The following is a 24,710-nucleotide window of genomic DNA, read 5'->3' as shown; positions in this document are numbered from 1 at the left end:
CCCTGAATGAGCTTCTTTGTACAATCATCAACCTCCAAACCAACGGTAAGGTGTACAACTGCCCTCCATGAATTGCGGGTCATTTGAACATCTTTTTCTGACTCCATGTTGTGAAGTTGGTCATACAACGTATTTGCAGACTTTTCTGCCAAATGTATTTGATCCATGATCAAAATGTAATCAGCATGCGATCTACAAAAACTATTATAATAAGACGGGAAAGGAAAGAGTGAAAACATAAAAGTGACAAATCCCAGTCCTTTACTATCTCAGATTTAGCAGGTGCGCTGGTTCGCAGCCATGCAGAGAGCTCTGATCTAAAGTGGTTTGGTTCACCACACCCAGGGATATGTGTGAAACTTAACACCATATTACAGTGCAGGCAGAAAGCAGCATTTTGTTAATAATCACCAGGCTATAATTATGCCTTGCCTCGTTTCAACACCGGGTCTGAGCATGGTTTGATAAAATAAACGGCTGGTCTTTTAATCACGGAAATGCAGTACCCACTTTCCTCGAATGATTGTCAGGACTTAATTTCGTTTCATGCCTCTGTTACTGGGCACGTCCAGACTGCACTGTCCATGCAAGGGGTTTTTAATGAAAATGCATTGAGGTTGAACGGGATGTTTTGTCCGATGTGAGCGAAAATCCGTTGTACAAAATCTAGTATATACGGTGTATATTACATGGAAAACCATACAAAATCATTGTGACTTTTGCTTTTGTCCAGTGAGTGTGAATATCCAGTTAATACAAAGACAGTTTAGGCGAGTTGTAGAAACATCCTTGAGATGTTTCTACAGCTTAATTGGAGTCTATTTGAGGTAAATTCAGTTGATTGGACATAAATTGGAAATGCACACACCTGTCTACATATAAGGTCCCATAGCTTACAGTGCAAGTCAGAGAACAAACCAAGAATGAAGTCAAAGGAATCATCTGTAGACCTCTGAGACAGAATTGTCTCCAGGCACAAATCTGGGGAAGGGTACAAAAACATTTCTGCTGCTTTGAAGATCCCAATGAGCACAGTGGCCTCCATCATCTGTAAATGGAACACGATCGGATCCACCAGGTCTCTTCTAGAGCTGGTTGCCCATCTAAAGAGAAGGACCATAGTAAGGGAGGTGACCAAGAACCTGATGGTTACTCTGTCAGAGCTCCAGCATTCCTCTGTGGAGAGAGGAGAACCTTGCAGAAGGACAACCATCTCTGCAGCAATCCACTAGTCAGGCCTGTATGGTAGAGTGGCCAGACGGAAGCCACTCCTTCGTAAAAGGCACATGGCAGCCCACCTGGAGTTTAACAAAAAGCACCTAAAGGACTCTCAGATCATGAGAAACAAAATTCTCTTGTGTCATGTTTGGTGTTAATGCCAGGTGTCATGTTTGGAGGAAACCAGGCCCCATCCCTATCATGAAGCATGGTGGTGGTGGCATCATGCTGTGGGGATGTTTTTCAGTGGCAGAAACTGGGAGAAAAGTCAGGATTGAGGGAAAGATGAATGCAGCAATGTACACAGACATCCTGGATGAAAATCTGCTCCAGAGCACCCAGACTGACTTCAGACTGGTGCGACGGTTCATCTTTCAGCGGAACACTGACCCTAAGCACAAAGCCAAGATATCAAAGGAGTGGCTTCAGGACAACTCTGAATGTCCTTGAGTGGCCCAGCCAGAGACGAGACCTGAATCCGATTGAACATCTCTGGAGAGATAGGAAAATGGCTGTGCACTGATGCTTCCCATCCAACCTGATGGAGCTTGAGAGGTGCTGCAAAGAAGAATGGAGAAAACTGCCCAAAAATAGGGTGGTCATATTGATTGGCAATATGATGGTAATTAGGACATACTTTGTGACACAAATCGTGTGCTAGAAGCCCCTCATCTTTGGGGACAATTGGTTTGTCTGCAGGACATGTTGACAACATGCCCCCATGTCATCATCTCATTGTATTGGCCAATTTATCAACATGTTTTCACCGGTTAAAAAAAAGAAAAAGAAAAATCCCTTGGCTGACAAACATGTTCTTGTGTGTTGGTTGGATTTGGGCACAGATCATGTGGTGGACACAGTTTTGATGGGTCATTGGCGTAGTCACACATGCTTAGACCTATTTCATTGTCAACTTCATGATGGAACAATGTAGTTTAATTGTAAGTTTAATTATATTGGAGGCACAGAGGTCTTGCTTACCTTGAATTTGAGGAGAAGCAGTGCATAAAAGAAAAAAGATACAAACAGTGGAAATGTGGAAAGCAGTCCTTCTGAAGAGCTGTGATTCAAGCATCATAAATGCAAAAACAGGTGTGTGTGTGTGTGTTTTAAATCAGCATAGAATGCCGTGGACTATTTTGCGTGCAACAACGTAGTTGAGACAAAAAATGCACACTTTTTAAAATATCTTTTTGCATGCCTCTATGCCAGGCACAAACAGGGGAAAAACTCCTTTTTCACACCTGCTTGTGTTTGCACAATATTACTATAGTCTGAGGTAATTTCTGTGGATTGTTTTACAGAATGTAGACTGCGCCACTGCCTGCGTTTTTCAGATACCACAAAATACTGAGGATTTATAAAGCTTGCCCCACCTGAATAAATGATCTAATAAGGGTTTTTATCAATCAGTCATACTACACATGACAAGACCAAATGTCACGCATACATAGATGTGTTTCTTTGTTTTTATCTGCACCCTTTCATTATTTTGTGTGCACAAATGTGCCAGCAAGGCACACCGTGTTTTCCAAATGCATCACACACCTCCATGTTTGATAAATGGGGCAAAAATCATTTTACACAGAGGCTTGTTTCACACAAGTTTAATATAACCTGAGGTCATTTCTAGTGAATATTTACAGGAGGTAAAAGGTGCAGAATGCATGGATGCGCATTCCAATGTGGCAAAATACTGAGGTTTTCTGAAAATTACTTAGCTCCACCTCCCCATATAAAGCCCGTCCCACCCAAATAATTTATGCAGTGAGGTATTTATCATTCAGTAATACTGCAGACATGGTAAGATTTCAATGGAGACAGAAGACGAAATATTTTGCAGCTTTTGTCTGCTAACCACGATTGCTGTTCATCAATAAGGCAAAAAAACAGACCTGTTTTTAAACCCAAATTTTGAAAAGTACTGTGATGCGCTGACGGCCTGCCCAGAGTATACCCTGTCCCCTGGCCATTGTCCGCTGGGATAGGCTCCAGCTACCTCCTGACCCTTAACTGAAATAAGTAAGTATAGAAAATGAATGAATTGTCCAAGTAGTAGTAATAACGCAAATTTTTAACAGTTCTCTGGCTGGTGTTTGGTTGATGTTCCTGTGTTGTTTGTGCTCACACTTCATGTGACTGTGGCCGAGTCACTTCTGTGCAACAGAAACACTACTTTTGGAAATCTGTCAGTAGGAAGCAGAGCACTCACTCCACAGAAAAAATCTTTTTCTCTACTTGTCTGGGGAACACCGTTGCAAGTCGGGCCGTACCCACGCCAGCATGCCTGCCTGGACACTCCACAGTGTGCTCACCATAGACAAACAAACTAAACTATGCAGACGTAACATTCACACACATTTCACACAATTATTTAAACTTTGCAATTAATCTGCAGTTCATTTTTGTGGAGAACCATAGAGAGCGATCTGTACAGATCACAGATCAGCTGCAATCCATTGTGATGGAATCTATGATCCATTTGGGCTTAATTCCCCCCCCCCCCCCCACACACACACACACACACCAACAAAATGGGTGACAGTTTTTCTCTTTGCACATTATAGCTTTACAGTTGGCAGTCATACTATTGGTATGTTGTGAGAAATGGGAGTTTGTGTTTCCAGAATGACATCCTGGTTTCGTGATACTTCTGTGAGCTCCAACAGATTTGAAACACCTGGGCCTTATTTCCTCCTCCACAGTGATATCCCCCATCCCCAGATGCCTCAGACACTTGAAATAGAAGACACTTCAACAAGAAGTACTACAAAAGATTTTTTTTTCTTTTTCAGGATTTAAGCTAATCCCGTAGAGGCAGGCACCAAAAAGGTCTGACCTTCCTTGTGAATATCATGAGTGTTGTATGTTTAAACATGTCCCTGGGATAGTACTCATTCACTCTCACTTGTTTTTTGGAAGTGAACTACAAACTTCTCTTGATGGGTGTTTTGGAGGCCAGTGACACTCCACATTAACATGTGCAGACATGTCTCAACTTAACTTGCTGAAATACCTCTTTAAATGCTATTACTTAAAGTACTGGCAGAAGATTGTAAACAGCAATGAATAGAAGAGGAATGAACGTGTTTGGTGTAACTCTGCAGCATTCCATTGACAAAAGAGAGATTATGTTAAAATGCAGAAAGGCATTTGACAGGAGCCCTCTGGCAATATACATTTATATATTTTGTCAACATTGTGTGCACGTGTATTACTCTTTTTCTCATTCTCTAAGTCAAATCAGACACACAGGCTGCTGCATAATGAAGGCTGCATGTTTAGTATGTTTAATAGACAAAAGGCTGCACATCTCAGGCTCAGCTATTGCTGATCGCATCATTCTCTTGGCAGAGTTATTGTTAGAAGCTTTCACTGCTTTTAATTTTCTTTTTAAGTTAATTTGCTTCTCTTATCTAACACATTGCCTTAAAGGAGTCATATTTGGTGATCTGCTTTGATCTACTCTTGACACTTATATACGGTTCAACCATATGAGCATTGTCTTCTTTATAATTTGCAGCTGTTTAATTGGTATCCCAGTACAAAGTGACAAAGTGTATGTGTGTGTATATATATATATATATATGTATATATATATATATATTTATATACAGTGAGGAAAATAAGTATTTGAACACCCTGCGATTTTGCAAGTTCTCCCAGTTAGAAATCATGGAGGGGTCTGAAATTTTCATTTTAGGTGCATGTCCACTGAGAGACATAATCTAAAAAAAAAAAAATCCGGAAATCACAATGTATGATTTTTTTTTTTAATAGTTTATTTGTATGTTACTGCTGCAAATAAGTATTTGAACACCTACCAACCAGCAAGAATTCTGGCTCACACAGACCTGTTAATTTTTCTTTAAGAAGCCCTCTTATTCTTCACTCTTTACCTGTATTAATTGCACCTGTTTGAACTTGTTACCTGTAAAAATGACACCTGTTCACACACTCAATCAATCACACTCCAACCTGTCCACCATAGCCAAGACCAAAGAGCTGTCTAAGGACACCAGGGACAAAACTGTAGACCTGCACAAGGCTGGGATGGACTACAGGACAACAGGCAAGCAGCTTGGTAGAAAACAACAACTGTTATGATTATTTATTAGAAAGTGGAAGAAACACAAGATGACTGTCAATCTCCCTCGGTCTGGGATTCCATGCAAGATCTCACTTTGTGGGGTAAGGATGATTCTGAGAAAGCTCAGAACTATACAGGAGGACCTGGGCAATGACCTGAAGAGAGCTGGGACCACAGTCACAAAGATTACATTAGTAACACATAATGCTGTCATGGTTTAAAATCCTGCAGGGCAGCAAGGTCCTCCTGTTCAAGCCAGCACATGTCCAGGCCTGTTTGAAGTTCACCAGTGACCATCTGGATGATCCAGAGGAGGCGTGGGAGAAGGTCATGTGGTCAGATGAGACCAGAATAGAGCTTTTTGGAATCAACTCCACTTACCATGTTTAGAGGACGAGAACAACCCCAAGAAAACCATCCCAACCGTGAAGCATAGGGGTGGAAACATCATACTCTGGGGGTGCTCTTCTACAAAGGGGACAGGGAGACTGCACCGTATTGAAGGGAGGATGGATGGGGTCATGTATTGCGAGATTTATCAAACAACCTCCTTCCCTCATTAAGAGCATTGAAGATGGGTCATGGCTGGGTCTTCCAGCATGACAATGACCCCAAACACACAGCCAGGGCAACTAAGGGGGGGGCTCCGTAAGAAGCATTTCAAGGTCCTGGAGTGGCCTGGCCAGTCTCCAGACCTGAACTCAATAGAAAATCTTTGGAGGGAGCTGAAACTCCAAACCTGAAAGATTTGGAGAAGATCTGTATGGAGGAGTGGACCAAAATCTCTGCTGCAGTGTGTGCAAACCTGGTGAAAATCTACAGGAAATGTTTGACCTCTGTAATGGCAAAAAAGGCTACTGTACCAAATATTAACACTGATTTTCACAGGTGTTCAAATACTTATTTGCAGCAGTAACATACAAATAAATTATTAAAAAAATCATATATTGTGATTTCTGGATTTATTTATTTTTTTTAAGATTATGTCTCTCACAGTGGACATGCACCTAAGATGAAAATGTCAGACCCCTTCATCATTTCTAAGTGGGAGAACTTGCAAAATCGCAGGGTGCTCAAATACTTATTTTCCTCACTGTATGTGTGTGTGTGTGTGTGTGTGTGTGTGTGTGTGTGTGTGTATATATATATATATATATATATATATATATATATATATATATATATATATATATATACACACACACACACACACATTTATTGTTATTTACAGTTGTTATTATGATCCTATTGTAGTATATACAATTTGTGCATGTTCGATGAAGCCCCTCTATCACTCAGTCATCAACATTACTTTATTTTAATGGCATCTGCAGGAGGATGTGCATGAGCGCATACATGAGCTTTTGACAAGTGCAGAAGTTAGCTTGAGTTAGTGGAGTTAGCGTCCACGCTGACATCCACAAAAGGTCTTGTAAATCACTCCAGAGGTGGTGTCAGGTTACAAAAACATTTTCAGTTTTAGAAGTGTTTACTTCTTGCTAGGTTTTACATAATATGTGACAGAGATTATATTTACACACAAACAAAAAGGAGTTTGAAGTAACAGCAAGTGACTTTTTAACCCCTTAAAATAGGTCAAGGTTAGTCACCTTTGAACTTGACCAAGATCTGTGTCCCAAGAATGTTCCCTGTGAATTTGAAGACTCTGGCAGTAATAGGACTGGACTTATGCTGAGCAGAGACAGACTGACAGATGGGCGCAGCGTCTTTGTAATACCCGATGGCCATATTTGATGACCTCGGGTAAAATCTTTAAAGTCCCACGATTTGTATGACTGTGAATATAGAAATTCTCGTGTTATCTCTATGAGACCTTGAATGCACTCTTTGTGATGCACCATTACATATATAATAGTGGACAGTATATTTATTAGACTGGCAAAACTATTCAAAGTCGACCATCGGTTCAGGATTTGTAAATCTCTCCATTCTGGTGCATGTTGGGAAAGCACATTTAAGCAGCTGTCAAGTCATAGCTAATCATGAATAATGTAAAAGACAGACACACACTTTTCCCTTAAGACAGTGTTCACATGGTAATAATTAAAAGAGGACTAAAACATTATTTTCTGTGGTATAGCTTTAGGATCCTACAAAATGATGTCTTTAATATCAGAGCTATTGCTAGCCTCAACTGGTTTAGTCCCGCAGTTTTTCTTATGCTGGTTTTGTTTTCGACATGACTCTGCACTACAGTCCAGTTAAAGTGCTGCTCTGCAAGTAGTTCACTGAACACTTTAAACATAACTTTATATTTTTTGTGGTTTTTGCAAGCTGTGCAGAGTTGTGGTTGTCTCTAAAAGACAAAACAAAACACCCTTACTGAGACACATTTTTACTCCACATCAGCTCACAACTCATTCAGCTCTATCTTTTCAGAGGAAAACAAGTTATATAATGTGTGGAATTCACTTTCTTTTGAGAACTGGGGATGGACCTTTGTCTGTCTGGGTGGTTGCTATCCATACCCCAAATCAGTTTCATGGTGTGGTCAACACAATTACATGCTCCCTGACCTGACCTGTGGAATTCACATTTGGCCCACTGGCTTAGTTTTGATTCTCACCACAGTTAAACTGATCCATTGTACACTTGGAACAAGGTATAGTTCCACCTTGCAAGCGGACCATGGCCACAGGAGAGTTTGAATGTTTTCTCCCATTTCCCCAAATAAGGTGAACTCTCTGAATACAGTGACCACAGTCCAAATGAAATGCATCAGATAGAGTTTGTGTGAAACACCGTCAATAACTCAAACAGTTTTTCAGTCTTCTTGACTGGAATATATAGACTAGTGATGGAAGGTGAAGCTATTTCTTGCATTTAAACACTTTAGGCAAATTAGGCTTTTTGATTTACTGTAGAACTGAAGAAACCTTATGTAGTATGCCAAGCATCAGTGTATGTGTGACATTATTACACTGTAATATATTTCAAGCATGACATTTGTCATTCAAAAGGATTAAAAACGTAAAGAAGGCCCAGTTTGAGTGCTTTACTTCAGGTATTACGATATGCTCGTTTATTGTCAGATGCATCAAATGTACCACGATACGGCTATTTGACCATGCTGCCTACAACTACCAACATAGTTTGTGGTTGCTTGAGGATGTCTGCTCTCTGAAGGGAAGGATGGGATGACAAGCACCAGCTCCTTTCAGTTTAAAGCAGCAGGCACAGAAACGGATCTGTTACTGGAGACCTGACTTATTTATTTTTTTAAAATCATGTTGCGCTATTTCATAATGTAATTTTGGCTATTATGAATGTGCTTTATTGAACACAATATAAATAAATTGTTTCACTTTCTTGTGTTCTGGAATTTTAATTCATGTGCCAGTATTATGCACAGTTTTATGTTTATAATGCCAAATAAATCAATCATTTTAAGACAACTACTGCAGTATATTAGCTTTGTCCAAAATTTATGTATGTTTGCTGAGTTGTCTATCTGGGTGGTTGTCCACTAAGTGTATGTTCCCAGACTTGACTTGCTGTGGTGCAGGTTGCTCTGTGCAATAGGAGTTGGATGACCAATATAGAGGTGGTCCAGTTTAAATTCCTGGTGTGTGCTTCAGCGTACCTGTCAGTGTCCTTGGGCAAGACATTTCATATTCATCATCCCAGGCTTTCATTAGTAAATATGGGCAAGAAAACTGCGTTTGACTGGTGTCCCTTGTAGCGGGAGTTGTAGACTGTTCCCTTCCTGTGACGGCATCTGGGGATAAGCACCAGCCAGATGGGCCTCGGAGTGCATATATACGACTTCCTTCTTCTTCTTGCTGGGAAAGGTGTATCACATGACACCTTTAGATGCCAGTGTACAAACCTATCACATGAATTTTAAAACGTATGAAGAGGAGAAGTTAAAATCTTCATTTTAAATTTGAAATCAACATATGGAGGCAAGCTGTAGAGAATTAGAATATGCTCTATTAGTTGGACAGGTGGTACTGATGTTAAGAAGTGTCATTTTATTCAAGACATGCTAGGAACACGTCTGAACATAGTGATAGATTCAAATATGAGATTTCAGATTCTAGCAGACATGACCAGTGGCGGGATGTTTCGTCATTGCTGGGGAGCCGATGAACCCATGATCGGAACCACAACCTGCACTTTGGGAGATTCATGCAATGCACTCATTCCGCAGACCTGACAAATTTGTGTATAGTTGTATCTTGCAATGAACTTTGTGTGACAGAGAAAGAAATGCACACCGGTTACCTGCACTCTTGCCATGGCAACGGACGCGACAAGAAAATCGATCCCATATCTGTGTATCTGTCTCCCTAATGGTCTGTGTGTTAGTGTAACAAGATCTGTAAAAACTCCCCTCAGTGACATTTTAGATCTCTCACTGTAACCGACCTGGGCTGGGGAGTCACAAGTAGGATTTAGGTGAGTACTCTGCCTTCTCTCATGTTCCCGTTCCCCTTTTCTTAATGAATTCCTCCATACGATGAGTAAAGATGAGAAACCCCCTTCCCCCCATAGGACCATGACAATAAGACATTTGCTGCTGCATGAGCTGTATTGTGTGTGCAAAATTCCAATTAATGGACTATGCTACTTCTTTACATACTTGAAGTTTGCAGAATATGTCTACATAGGTGTCATTGCCTGTATTTTGTTTGGATGTAAGTTAGATGTGATGCATTTACTTTGCTCTTATTGGAAGAAATAGTCATTGAAAGCACTGTGCGATGACTGCTGAAGTGTCCTGCATTGTAGTACTTTGCAGCTTCAGTGCTGGACTGCACCACTTGGACCACTCCTAATTCTCCTATTCCCTCTGCTGGGAAAGGCAGATATTACACACCTTGAGAAGACAACAAAATACAGACTACGCAAACTATTAGTATTTGGGTATTTTCTTTGCATTTAGCGAGAAGGGTTCTGGTCTAGTGGAGGATTCTGACTTGCAGCTGTAATCTTGCTTTGCGTGGGAATGCCTGCTCTCGGTTCAAGGCTCGCTGGCACCCCTCTCTATGAAATATCAATGTGAATGACTCACTGCAGCTTTGGTGTCAGCCATCACGGAAAATGCCAAACCCATTATCACCAAATCTTTCACAGGGTTGTTGTTTTGTCCAACTGATGTCAGAAATAGCAGGATTGAAAATAAAAATATTTCAAAACAACATCCACGGCTTTTGGGGAAGCTTATATTTCCTTGGAGTAAAGGAACTAGATTTTTCACTCTGTTTTGAAGTGACCTTTTAAACCTGCAATTTTTATTCTTTATTTATTTATTTTTCTGACACAGAGGAAAGGGGATGAATAGGCATCAGTAAGGAAAAGGAGCAGGTTCACTGTATGTCTACCAAACTAAAGGAATAAAAGTTCTTCATATTTTGGAATTTATGCAATGTAAAAGTATGAAGCAAAAAGGCAGACATGCTATTTAATAGGTTATTAGTTAAGTGCATGATTATTGTTGTAATTTAATGTTCAAACCTAGTGATAATCAGTTGTGCTAATTTTTTAAATCATTCTTACTTGTGCTTTTCCTCTTTTTTTGCCACTGTTTTCTGAAACTCACAAAACACACTACACTTCAGCAGAGGACTGGCTCGTCTCTTACTTACGTTGAGTGTTTCGGTAAAAGCCAGCCTGCTTTGCTCTTTGTCTTTCTGTTTTTGTTTTCCATTTTTGCATTGAATAAGCACAACAGGCAAGTTCATTATGCGTGTGACTCATCCCACAAGCCCACACCCCCTCCCCATCTGCTGCTGTGCGCTGGAAAGGAGAGGGAACCGCCATTGATCACTTCTTCCCTCACACATGCACGCATGCACTCCACCTTCAACGTCACTATCGATCGACATGTTTAATGTTTTTGTGGAGAACAGCTGACATTTCCTTTTGTGTCATTTTGTATCTCTTCCTTTTCTGTTTGCCGTCTGTGTACTAAGGCAAGTATAATCCATCAGTTATTCAAATACCCTCAGACTGTTATTTTATCAATCATGCAGCTGTGTTTGTATCAGTGCCCAAAAGGAGATTCATACAACTGAGTTAACAGGTACAGTTTTGGGAAAAATGCCTGAGTGAACTTGAGCTTTTACACATTTTAATTTATGTTTTGTGACAGTCTTGCATATTGACATTTCGTATTATGCTCTTGAAACTCAACATTAAAAACCTTGCCCACAAAATGGGAAATTAAACACAATATCATAGCCTAATTAAGTGTATGCCCGCTTTAGTATAACACAACAAAATCATCAGTTTACGCCCCGTTTTCATTAGACAGGTGATGGATACATGAACGTTTTCAAAATCAATGAATACGTCTTGGACTGAATTTACATCAGTCAAAAATCAGTTTGGTACTGGATGATAAATCTATGTGAAATTGGCAGTTCTCAAAAAGTGAGCCATGTAAGAAGGAGACGACTGAGGGAAGCCACCAAGACACTCTTAACAAAAATGAAGAAGAAAAGGGCTTTTGTGGCTGTGATTCAGCAGACTGCTTTTGTTTGTTGCATCACCAGTTGTACACCTTCATGGAAGAATAGCTCAGAGAAGGGTGTTTCTTAAAAGTATATGAAATGCCCTACTTACTTTGCCAGAAGGCAGATGGGAGACTCCAGGCTAGACTTGGAGCTGTTGTCTTGGAGGAACATCCTTCTTTGTTTCATTCCATTTTGAAGCAGTGACTAGTGGTGTAACAGGCAAAATCTACACTGTGCACAATATCTCCAGTCTGTAATGACTTCATAGCTGTCATGGGTTTCTTGGTGGCTTCCTTCATGAGTCTCTTTGCACTGTCACTCAGTTTGTGAGAACATAATACTCCAGAGTTACCGTTGCTTCGGAACCACCACTAATATCTTTACATTTGATTTAGGATAAAAAAAAAAAAAAAAGTCCTGTGTAACAGTTACACTGTATCTGTATGTTTGCAATTTCTTAAATATAAAAATTCAAAACAAGATAATAAATACAAATAGCATCCATTCCAATGTCAATACATCACTGACGTGTCCAACATAGAATGTGAAAGTTACAGTTTGTGCAAATTGCTAGTTTTTATTTTATTTATTTTTTTACTCAAGTTATAAGGTTTAATGCTATTTTTATTTTAATGGACACTTCACTTTAATTTGAATCTTTTTAAAGGGTTTGTCTTGTTTTTCTTGCTTGTCAGAAAAAAATTAATGTATTACTTTTCTGTTGGAATACATTTGGCTAACCAGAGTCATATCCTCACCAACATGAGACAGTGTTTGTTTACACACAATATCTGTTGTTTCATGTTTTGTGGCAGTTAACATTTTTTCCTGTGGTTACACGCCTTGTAATGATTCCACTTCCAATGATGTAATTTGAGGACTAATGGTCTATAGTGTCCTTCTTTAATTGTTTGCATTATGAAATGAACCATAAACCAAGAGGCTTTAATTTTAACCTCAAATTTCAACCAAAATTTTCCATTTTCAAGCTGCCATTTTCATCTCCTGCTTCTTCCTTTGGCTGACTTTGTCCTCTGCATCTTCCACTTTCACCTTAATCTCCTGCATGTGCTCCCTCAGCACACCCATGAACGTTCCCTTTGGCCTCCTTCTTCTCCTCCTATCTGGTGGTTCCATCCTCAACATCCTTCTCCCCATATACCCTGGGTCCATCCTCTGTACATGTCCAAACCATCTCAATTTCACCTGCTGACCTTGTCTCCAAACTAAACAGCAAATGTAGAGCAGGTATGTCAGTGGATAAGGAGCTGTCCTGACAATATGTAAACCTGGGATTGAATCCTACTCATGCTGCCTGTCTGTTGCCTTGGACAAGACACTTAGTCCACCCATCTGAAAAAATGGGAGTCAGCCTTGGCTGGGAAAGTAAATGTAAGGCATCGTTGTAAAGTGCTTTGAGCATCTGCTCGATGGAAAAGTGCTAAAGAAATGTCCATCCCTCTGACATTAATTTCTAATCCTGTCCATCCTCATCACTCCCAAAAAGTAATTACAGCATCTTCAGCTCTGCCACCTCCAGCTCTGCCACCTGTCTTTTTGCCAGCACCCCACAGTCTGTACATTTGATAACTGACCACAAATATTTAAACTCATCTACCTTCGCAACCTCTACTCCTTGTAACCACACTATTCCACCCTGCTCCCTCTCATTCATAAATGTACTGTGTTGCTCTAGCTGATCTACATTCTCCTTCTCTCCAGAGCATATCTTCACCTCTCTAGGCTAGTCTCAATTTGTTCTCTACTGTCACAATACATCACAATGTCATCTGCAAACATCATAGTCCATGGAGACTCCTGTCCGATGTCATTCGTCATCCTGTCCATCACCAACGCAAACGACAAAGGCCTCAGAGCTGATCCTCGGTGTGAACCCACCTCTACCTTAAATGCATTTGCCATTCTGATTGCTCATCTGTCTGCTGTCACACTGTCCTTGTACATATCCTGCACCACCGTCACATGCTTGTCTGCCATTCCGGACTTCCTCATACAGTACCACAACTCTTCTCTCGGCACTCTGGCATAAGCGTTTTCTAAATCCACAAATGCACAATGCACCTCCTGGCCTTCTCGATACTTCTCCATCAGCACTCTGAGAGCAAGTGTTGCATCTGTTGTGCTCTTTCTCTGTGTGAAACCATATTACTGCTCACAGATCTTCACCTGTTTTCTAAGCCTAGCTTCTACTACTCTTTCCCAAAACTTAAATGCTGGAACTGATCAGCTTTATGCCTCTGTAGTTACTGCAGCTCTGCACATCATTCTTGTTCTTAAAAATAGGAACCAGCACACTTCTCCTTAGGCATCCTCTCACTTTCCAAGATTTTATAAAACAATGTGGTAAACAACTCCACTGTCACCTCTCTGAAACATTTCCATGGCTATTTTCTGGATCACTCTTCATCCTCTTCATAGCTGGCCTCATTTCATCCTTAGTCTTCCCTTGCCTTTACTGATTTACTCCCTCCACATCATCCTGCCTTCTGTCCTTTTTATTTTCTCAACACACCCTCCTCACTTGGCAGCACTTTACCATCTCCATCCTTTATCACCCTTTCCAGCCCTTTGTCTGGCCAATTGGTACAAGTTGTTTTCTCCTTCTGTTGTGTTCACCTTCACGTACAGCTCACATTTCTTCACCTTATGCCGCATGTCCTTTTACTCCTGTCAGCTTTCATCATCTCTCCGACTTTCCCAATTCTTTTTCGCCAACATCTGTCTCCTTATACTTTCCTGTAATTCTTCAGTCCACCACGAAGTCTCCTCATCTTCCTTCCTCTGTCCAAATGTCTCGCACAGTATCTTCCTAGCTGTCTTGCTCCCCACATCTGCAGTACTTTCCAAGTTGTCCCGAATCACTTTTCTTCCATAAAGTGCCCATCTCATGTTCTCACTGAGTAGCTTTTTAATGACAGCTACATTCAAAGCATTTGGGCATCATGCCTATTTAATTTTGATGACTGAATCATGACTGTCAAAATAACAGGTTTGACTGTTAGAAATAATATCCAGAACTGGCAAAAACAACACAATAGTTTTCAGGTCACTGCCAGCCAGACGTTGTGTGAAGTTCAATTCAATCTGAAGTTCTCTCAGAAGACGTTCTCCTCTTTGTTTCTATTCACAGAATGGGTAGGCCTTCTTGCCCTCAATTTTTGCATCAAGCATCATAAATTTGCAAGTTAAAAATTTAAACCTTACTAATGGATGTCCACTTCTGGTTTTTATCTGTCATTTGAGGCTTGGTGTTCTCACAGAATTTAAAAGCTTGACTCAGCTGTTAGTCATATACAGCAATATCTGCCATTCACTGTATTATCATCTGAATTTACTCACATTTTTCCTTGCTCCGATAAGGACAAAAAAAAAAAAAAAAAAGTTGTTGAGTGTTTGTAGAGTTCATTAATCAAAGGTTCTGCTTCTGTCTTCAGGAATAATTAAAAAAAATTGTCTTGTTATTCTTGTGTCAGTTGTCCGATGAACTTTTGCTTTCCAAAAATATCCTTTTCTGTGCAGCACAGTGGGTAGCTCAGTGGGATAGGAGTTGGACTTCCAGTAAGTATAGCTGGGTTTGATTCCGAGTCAACCTCCCTGTTTGTATCGTTGGACAAGACAATTCATCTGCATTGTCCCAGGCCACTCAGCTGTAAATGGATACCAGCCTTGGCTGGGGAAGTAACCTGTGATGGGCTAGCATCTTGTCCAGCTGGATGAAAGCCCATTGAACTTGACATAGACTCTCATCTACTTCATGCTATGGATCTGGGGATAAGCACCAGCATCCGTGGGCCTCAGAGACAATGTAGCACTTAATGTTAATTTACATTGTCTTAGGACGTTGAGAAATAAGATTAAATAAATAATAAAAGAAATGTTTTGCAGCATATTAACAAAAAAGTTATGTTCTTGTCAGTGAGCATAAAGCCCCATTCTTGCACTGCATTGATTAACGTGAATATTTAGTCACACCAGAACTATTGCTGCACCATGCAGAATATTCTTTGCTTTATCTTGGCGGTTAAAAGCTTGACATCAGAATGACGAACCATGCTGTACTTTTAATATTGTCCTTTTTTTTTTTAACAAGACACTGTCAAAGTTGATATTTTCCCATGGTAATTTTTTTTCTAATTTAGTCCACTGTTCAGTTGTGCAAATCACATTTCTCATTCATTTTGTATTGAGTCTCTTGCCTGCAAATATAATGGCTGTGCTCATCCCAAAGGTCAGCTTAGAATGGCATATATTTTGATGTACACTACCAGTCAAAGGTTTGGACACGAAAAGTATGACCGAACTTTTGAATGGTACTGCAGATTTTCATACAGCATAGAAAACTCAAATACGTGAATGAAGAAAGTCATAGGCAGTTCTTGACAACACTGTGCATGTGATGGAAAATGTAAATCGAATTACAAAACAGGATTCAAGCAGGGACAGTGTTCATGCAAAATTTTTAACGAATGTTAACCTGCATTTTTTAACCCAAGTTTGGCTCATAAAGTCAGACTTGAGAGCATCTGCTGGTTCTGTATGTCTGCTGCATGTGTGCTGCGCCCACCACACTATGGAACTACCTGGTGTCCTGTGTGGCAACTACCCAAGCAGACAACCAGTCTGTCCCCACCTCTCGAAAGTAACCATCTGTCTGCTGCAACCAGTAGAAATGTGGGCGTCCCTTTGGCTTACTCCAACTATTGGGGTCCTCAGCACTGAGGTACCTACCTGCTGGATCATGCCCAGAGAAATGCACTACATGGTCAAAATGTTGCAGCTGGCATTCCCTCGCCATTCATGTCATGTCATAATTACAACCCCTGGCAAAAATTATGGAATCACCGGCCTCGGAGGATGTTCATTCAGTTGTTTAATTTTGTAGAAAAAAAGCAGATCACAGACATGACACAAAACTAAAGTCATTTCAAATGGCAACTTTCTGGCTTTAAGAAACACTATAAGAAATCAAGAAAAAAAGATTGTGGCAGTCAGTAATGGTTACTTTTTTAGACCAAGCAGAGGAAAAAAATATGGAATCACTCAATTCTGAGGAAAAAATTATGGAATCACCCTGTAATTTTCATCCCCAAAACTAACACCTGCATCATATCAGATCTGCTTGTTAGTCTGCATCTAAAAAGGAGTGAACACACCTTGGAGAGCTGTTGCACCAAGTGGACTGACATGAATCATGGCTCCAACACGAGAGATGTCAATTGAAACAAAGGAGAGGATTATCAAACTCTTAAAAGAGAGTAAATCATCACGCAATGTTGCAAAAGATGTTGGTTGTTCACAGTCAGCTGTGTCTAAACTCTGGACCAAATACAACAACATGGGAAGGTTGTTAAAGGCAAACATACTGGTAGACCAAGGAAGACATCAAAGCGTCAAGACAGAAAACTTAAAGCAATATGTCTCAAAAATCGAAAAATGTACAACAAAACAAATGAGGAAACGAATGGGAGGAAACTGGAGTCAACGTCTGTGACCGAACTGTAAGAAACCGCCTAAAGGAAATGGATTTACATACAGAAAAGCTAAACGAAAGGCATCATTAACACCTAAACAGAAAAAAACAAGGTTACAATGGGCTAAGGAAAAGCAATTGTGGACTGTGGATGACTGGATGAAAGTCATATTCAGTGATGAATCTCGAATCTGCATTGGGCAAGGTGATGATGCTGGAACTTTTGTTTGGTGCCTTTCCAATGAGATTTATAAAGATGACTGCCTGAAGAGAACATGTAAATTTCCACAGTCATTGATGATATGGGGCTGCATGTCAGGTAAAGGCACTGGGGAGATGGCTGTCATTACATCATCAATAAATGCACAAGTTTATGTTGATATTTTGGACAATTGAAAGGATGTTTGGGGATGATGAAATCATTTTTCAAGATGATAATGCATCTTGCCATAGAGCAAAAACTGCAAAAACATCCTTGCAAAAAGACACATAGGGTCAATGTCATGGCATAGGGTCAATGTCAATGAGCAGATCTGATTTGATGCAGGTGTTAATTTGGGGGATGAAAATTTACAGGGTGATTCCATAATTCTTTCCTCAGAATTGAGTGATTCCATATTTTTTTCCTCTGCTTGGTCTAAAAAAGTAACCGTTACTGACTGCCACAATCTTTTTTTTCTTGATTTCTTATAGTGTTTCTTAAAGCCAGAAAGTTGCCATTTGAAATGACTTTAGTTTTGTGTCATGTCTGTGATCTGCTTTTTTTCTACAAAATTAAACAACTGAATGAACATCCTCCGAGGCCGGTGATTCCATAATTTTTGCCAAGGGTTGTACTTCTGTAAATGGATCAGTAGCAATATAATGTATGGAATCTTGCTTTCAGAAGAATAAATTGCTTATCTGCTCTTTTGCTTGCAGGTGGTCCTGGATATGACATTTGGAGGTGGTGGTCATACCAAAGCAATATTGAAAATGGTTCCTGAAGTCACAATTCTGGCCTTGGACCGTGATCCAACAGCGGTTTCTTTAGCCCAGGAGTTGGCCAAGGAATACTTGTAAGTGATTTATTTAAAAGTGAGTGAAATACAACTTAAAGCTTATGCTGTAAGATATATAGCCTTCTTTGATGTTTTTTATATGTAATATATCATAAGTAATGCTTTATTGTCACAGTTGACACCTTAGCCTATTGTAAGTAATGTTTAGTTTGTAGTCATTATTTATTAAAACCTTATGTAGGTGTATAGTATTGCAGTTCTCCTTCTATTCCTCACTTCTTGCCTTAGCTTGATCAAACACTGCTCGCCAAGATACAGCCCCTGAGTTTCACCATCCAATCAGCTCCTTTTAATTTAAAGCCCCACCCCACCCCCCCTCCCCACGCAAAGCTGGTGGGCTCAGAATGTCATTTGTCAGTGTAAGAGCCCACGCCTGCAGTGTGAGGGAGATGCTGCCTCCCACGGAGGATCTATAAGATACAAGGTCGGGGGAGAGTAGAAAGAAGCCCAGAGAAGTTAAAATGTTGAGAATGTAAAAAAAAAAAAGAACAAAAAAGAAAAAGGAAAGGGAGACACATTGCAAGGGTGAGAGTGTGTGTGTGTGTGTGTGTGTGTGTGTGTGTGTGTGTGTGTGTGTGTGTGTGTGTGTGTGTGTGTGTGTGTGTGAGATCAAGCGAGGGTGGATGAAAATGAGTTGTTCCTGAGACCATAGCGTGGGAAGGAATCCTTTTACGTAGATTCTGGGGAAACCTCACTCAAGGGAATCTGCCAGAGCACTGTGCCTCTGAGAAAGGGATGACAATTAAAGAGATAGAGAATCAGAATGCTGTATTCTGTCAGCAGCAATATAACCTTGCTGTAAACTCTTCCATGCCTACTCATGATGCATGTTGAGAGAAGCGAAAGAAATCTAGCAATTAACCAATATTACCGGGAGACTGAGTAAAAGACCCCGGCAGCCTACACACAACAGAGTTGGAGAATTTTCTCTCTCCTTTGTTCTCAAAGGTTTTGCAGAAAGTATATCGGTACAAACTGTTGAATGTTATGTGTGAATTTGACCATGACTGTGGAGTTTGCAGTAGAAAGCAGACCTTTTCACACTTCAGTTATGTTTTTGAATACCTCTGGGTTATTTGAATGATATTCACCAGTGGGTTTAACGTGATACATGCGGCATGTCGAGCTTTCCTTTTGTTTCATTTCATTCCTCTCCGTGATGCTGTTGCTATGACTTCCTTGCACTTGCAGCTCCCCTGTAGCGCTGCCCATAAAAAATGTTGAAAACCTGCAGATTACCATTTGTTCAAATTTTTCAGAGGTTCAATCAATCAATCAATCAATTTTTTTTATATAGCGCCAAATCACAACAAACAGTTGCCCCAAAGCGCTTTATATTGTAAGGCAAGGCCATACAATAATTATGTAAAACCCCAACGGTCAAAACGACCCCCTGTGAGCAAGCACTTGGCTACAGTGGGAAGGAAATCACTTAATAACGCAACAAATGTATTCTGAGTGCATGCCTCCACCAGTCGTATTTGTCAACACCAATATGCTCTCTGCTAAATAGGAAGAGGAATTGATGAGATAATATAAATGTCAATATCATTATCAAATCTAATGATCATCAGATTCTTTGTCAGTTCTCTGATCGATTGCTGATGAATTTTTTGTGTGGTCAAAGATTTCCACAGTGTTGTAATTTGGTTTTTACGAGAAGTCTACATTAGCATCATCCCATAAGCAAATACAGATAAAGCAGATAAAATATCTGTCACTATTTTTCTCAGTAAATATATTTCTAAAGGGGCTATTCACATGGCATTTTCACCAGATGTCAGTAACAACCCAAGTAATACACACATACAAAGTAACTAAAACAAATAAGTAAAGAAATTAAACTATGGATAATGACACAAGAAAAAAGTATTGAACACATGAAGAAAGGGAGGTGTAAAAAGGCGTAGAAAGCCAAGACACCAGCTGAAGTCTATCAGTAATTAGAAAGCAGTCCTGGCCTTTATCAGTGCAAGTTACCTGGTTCAGTCCCAGTTGAAGGCCTATAAAAAAGTGTCAGATGAGAAACATTTCATGATGGGTAAAAGCAGAGACCTCTCAAGATCTTTGCAATCTTATTTTTGCAAAATATACTGATGGCATTGGTTGCAGAAGGATTTCTAAACTTATGAATGTTCCAGTGAGCACTGTGGGGCCATAATCCAGAAGTGAAAGGCACATCATTTCACAATAAACTGGCCACGACCAGGTGCTCCTCATAGGATTTCTGACAGAGGAGAGAAAACAATTGTCAGAAGAGATGTCCTAGAACCAAGGACCACTTGTGGAGAGCAACTGAACAATTGTCAGAAGAGTTGTCCTAGAACCAAGGACCACTTGTGGAGAGCAACTGAACAACTGTTTCAAAGAAAACAGTCAGTATTGGACTCAACCATTATGGTCTGTATGCACGCTCACCATACAAGGCTCCATTGCTGAAGAAAAAGTATGTTGAAGCTCGTTTGCAGTTTGCTGCACATTGTTTAGACAAGCCTGTGAAATACTGGGAGAATATAGTCTGGTCAGATGAGACCAAAACTGAACTCTTTGAATGCCATAATACACACTGTGAATGGCACTGCACATCACCCCAAAAACACCACACCATCAATTAAATTTGAAGGTGGAAACATCATGGTGTGGGGCTGATTTTCAGCAGACGACACTGACAAACATAATACAGTGAGGAAAATAAGTATTTGAACATCTTGTGATTTTGCAAGTTCACCCACTTAGAAATCATGGAGGGGTCTGAAATTTTCATCTTAGTAGCAGGATGTGGTAAAATCACAAGTCAATTCAATACATCCACTTGGGAAATGATTCACATTATTAATACCAGCATTTTGGCATCAAAATTAATCCTATATCTTGAAAATAACCCCCCACCCCTTGAATGTAACAAAGTATGGTCAGTTATCAGTTTTCAGTTATCTGGCTATTCCGCTATGTGTAAAGTTTGTCCATGCTCTTCAAAAACTTTATAAACACAATTCTTTCACAAAGGTTTTATTTCAGTAACACTGTGTGAATAACAAACTTAGGAGGAGGCCATGCTCTTCAGAAACTTTAGAAACATAAACCATTGTCAAAGGTTTTATCAAATTCTTTAGCCTGAGATCTTGTTTTTGGCTTGGCCATGACACTTGATTTACTACAACTTGCCATGCTGTGACTTGAAATTACATGTGTATTTGCATGATCACTGTAATATCAGTACTTATGTAGCTTTTGTGACTTCTCTAAAACAAGTACTACCAAGTAAGAAGCATTATATATCATAAACTTGAATGTTGTGTTCAATGCAGGGTTCATCAAAACTAATCATGAAGTCAAAACAATTACATTCTAATATTTTGAAAGATGTTAAAATTACAGTATATATTGCAGTTTTATTTTTTGCATGGGGTGGGGGGATTTTGTCATGGTAGACACCCACTTCCTATATGAAATATCTCCCAAATTACACAATGCACAATCTCTGAAGTGGATGTACGCAATTACAGAGGTCAGATGTTTCCTGTAGTTCTTGACCAAGTTTTCACACACTGCAACAGGGATTTTGGTCCACTCCTCCATACAGATCTTCTCCAAATCTTTCAGGTTTGGAGTTTCAGCTCCCTCCAAAGATTTTCTATTGAGTACAGGTCTGGAGACTGGCCAGGCCACTCCAGGACCTTGAAATGCTTCTTACGGAGCCCCTCCTTAGTTGCCCTGGCTGTGTGTTTGGGGTCATTGTCATGCTGGAAGACCCAGCCATGACCCATCTTCAATGTTCTTACTGAGGGAAGGAGGTTGTTTGTCAAAATCTCGCAATACATGACCCCATCCATCCTCCCTTCAATACAGTGCAGTCATCCTGCCCCCTTTGTAGAAGAGCACCCCCAGAGTATGATGTTTCCACCCCCATGCTTCACGGTTGGGATGGTTTTCTTGGGTTTATTCTCATCCTCTAAACATGGTAAGGGGAGTTGATTCCAAAAAGTGCGATTCTGGTCTCATCTGACCACATGACCTTCTCCCATGCCTCCTCTGGATCATCCAGATGATCACTGGTGAACTTCAAACGGGCCTGGACATGTGCTGGCTTGAGCAGGAGGACCTTGCTGCCCTGCAGGATTTTAAACCATGACAGCATCATGTGTTACTAATGTAATCTTTGTGACTGTGGTCACAGGTCTCTTCAGGTCATTGACCAGGTCCTCCTATGTAGTTCTGAGCTTTCTCAGAATCATCCTTACCCCACAAAGTGAGATCTTGCATGGAATCCCAGACCAAGGGAGATTGACAGTCATCTTGTATTTCTTCCACTTTCTAATAAATAATCATAACAGTTGTTGTCTTCTACCAAGCTGCTTTCCTGTTGTCTTGTAGTCCATCCTAGCCTTGTGCAGGTCTACAGTTTTGTCCCTGGTGTCCTTACACAGCTCTTTGGTCTCGGCTATGGTGGACAGGTTGGAGTGTGATTGATTGAGTGTGTGAACAGGTGTCTTTTATACAGATAAGTTCAAACAGGTGCAATTAATACAGGTAAAGAGTGCAGAATAAGAGGGCTTCTTAAAGAAAAATTAACAAGTCTGTGTGAGCCAGAATTCTTGCTGGTTGGTAGGTGATCAAATACTTATTTGCAGCAGGTTTTTTTTTTGTTTTATTATTATTATTATTATTATTATTATTATTATGTCTCTCACAGTGGACATGCACCTAAGATGAAAATCTCAGACCCCTCCGTGATTTCTAAGTGGGAGAACTTGCAAAATCGCAGGGTGTTCTAATACTTATTTTCCTCACTGTATAATTAAAGGAAAAATGAATGGAGAAAGTGGACCAAGATATTCTAGATTTAAAAAAAAACCTGCTGTCATCTGTCAGGATGATGAAGATGCAACAAGGGTGAACATTTCAACAAGACAATGATCCCAACCACACAGCTAAGGAAACTCCCAATTGATTTCAGAGAACGTAAGTAAAGCTCCTAGAATGGCCCAGCCAATCACCTGACTTGAATCCAATAGAAAATCTTTGGGTCAAACTAAAGATCTGAGTTCATAGAAGAGGTCCATGGCACCTTCAAGATTTGAAGACTGACTGTGTGGAAGAATGGGCCAAAATCACACCTGAGCAATACATGCGACTCATTTCTCCATACAGGAGGTGTGTTGAAGCTGTCATTACCAACAGAGGCTTTTTTTCAAAGTATTAAATAAATTTCAGAAAGTGTGTTCAATCATTTTTCCCTGTGCCATTCCATTTTATTGAACATAACTTAATTTCTGTATGTATTTGTTTTGGTTTCTTTGTATGTGCAGATTAGCTTGTTTGTTATGAACATCTGGTTAAAATTTCATGTCAGTAGGACCATCAGAAATATATTCACTGAGAAAAATAGTGATGTGTTCAAGACATATTTTACCCGCTGTATGAGGGTTGTGAGATGTCTGAATTCTGATTGCCCTCCTTCACCAGTTGGCAGAGGTCATAATGGCATTGATCAGTGATTCCCAAACTTTTGTGATCAAGCCCATGCATATATCTCCCCCAACCAGCAAAATGCCCACAGAACTTTTGTGTGTGTACAAACAGAACAAGCCGACATCAGATGCATGCACATCAACATACCAATCAGTGTCAGGTATGGGCAGGCATAGCCTATATCGATGATGATGTCAGAATGTAAGTACAACCCCAATTCCAGTGAAGTTGGGACATTGTGTGAAATGTAAATAAAAACAGAATACAATGATTTGCAAATTCTGTTCAACTTATATTCAGTTGAATACACCACAAAGACAAGATATTTAATGTTCAAACTGATAGACTTTTTTGTCTTTGTGCAAATATTTGCTCATTTTGAAATGGATGCCTGCAACACATTTCAAAAAAGCTCGGACGGGGCAACAAAAGACTGGGAAAGTTGATGAATGCTCAGACCTGATTGGAACATTTCACAGGTGAACAGGTTAATTGGAAACAGGTGAGTTTCATGAATGGGTCTAAAAGGAGCATCCCCAAAAGGCTCAGCCGTTCACATGCAAAGATGGGGCGAGGATCACCACTTTGTGAACAACTGCGTGAAAAAATAGTCCAACAGTTTAAGAACAATGTTTCTCAATGTTCAGTTGCAAGCAATTTAGGGATTCCATCATCTACAGTCCGTAATATAATCAGAAGTTTCAGAGAATCTGGAGAACTTTCTACACGTAAGCAGTAAGGCTGAAAACCAACACTGAATGCCCGTGACTTTTGATCTCTTAGGTGACACTGCATTAAAAACTGACATTGTGTAAAGGATCTTACCACGTGGGCTCAGGAACACTTCAGAAAATCATTGTCACTTAGCACAGTTTGTCGCTACATCTACAAGTGCA

At 40.1% G+C, this 24,710-nt stretch overlaps 1 protein-coding gene across 1 annotated transcript in view; it reads left to right on the top strand.

The window, feature by feature from the left end:
• Nucleotides 1-24,710, top strand: part of mettl15 (methyltransferase like 15) — a 307,480-nt gene that overhangs the window by 177,189 nt on the left and 105,581 nt on the right. The window contains exon 3 of the mRNA XM_034191877.1: nucleotides 18,203-18,339. Coding sequence (XP_034047768.1) covers nucleotides 18,203-18,339 — 137 coding nt within the window. The remainder of the gene's footprint in view (nucleotides 1-18,202; nucleotides 18,340-24,710) is intronic.

This window comes from Thalassophryne amazonica, chromosome 2 (assembly GCF_902500255.1).
Source record: "Thalassophryne amazonica chromosome 2, fThaAma1.1, whole genome shotgun sequence".
Classification (NCBI taxonomy): Eukaryota; Metazoa; Chordata; class Actinopteri; order Batrachoidiformes; family Batrachoididae; genus Thalassophryne; species Thalassophryne amazonica.
This window is presented reverse-complemented; position numbering and strand designations above follow the sequence as displayed.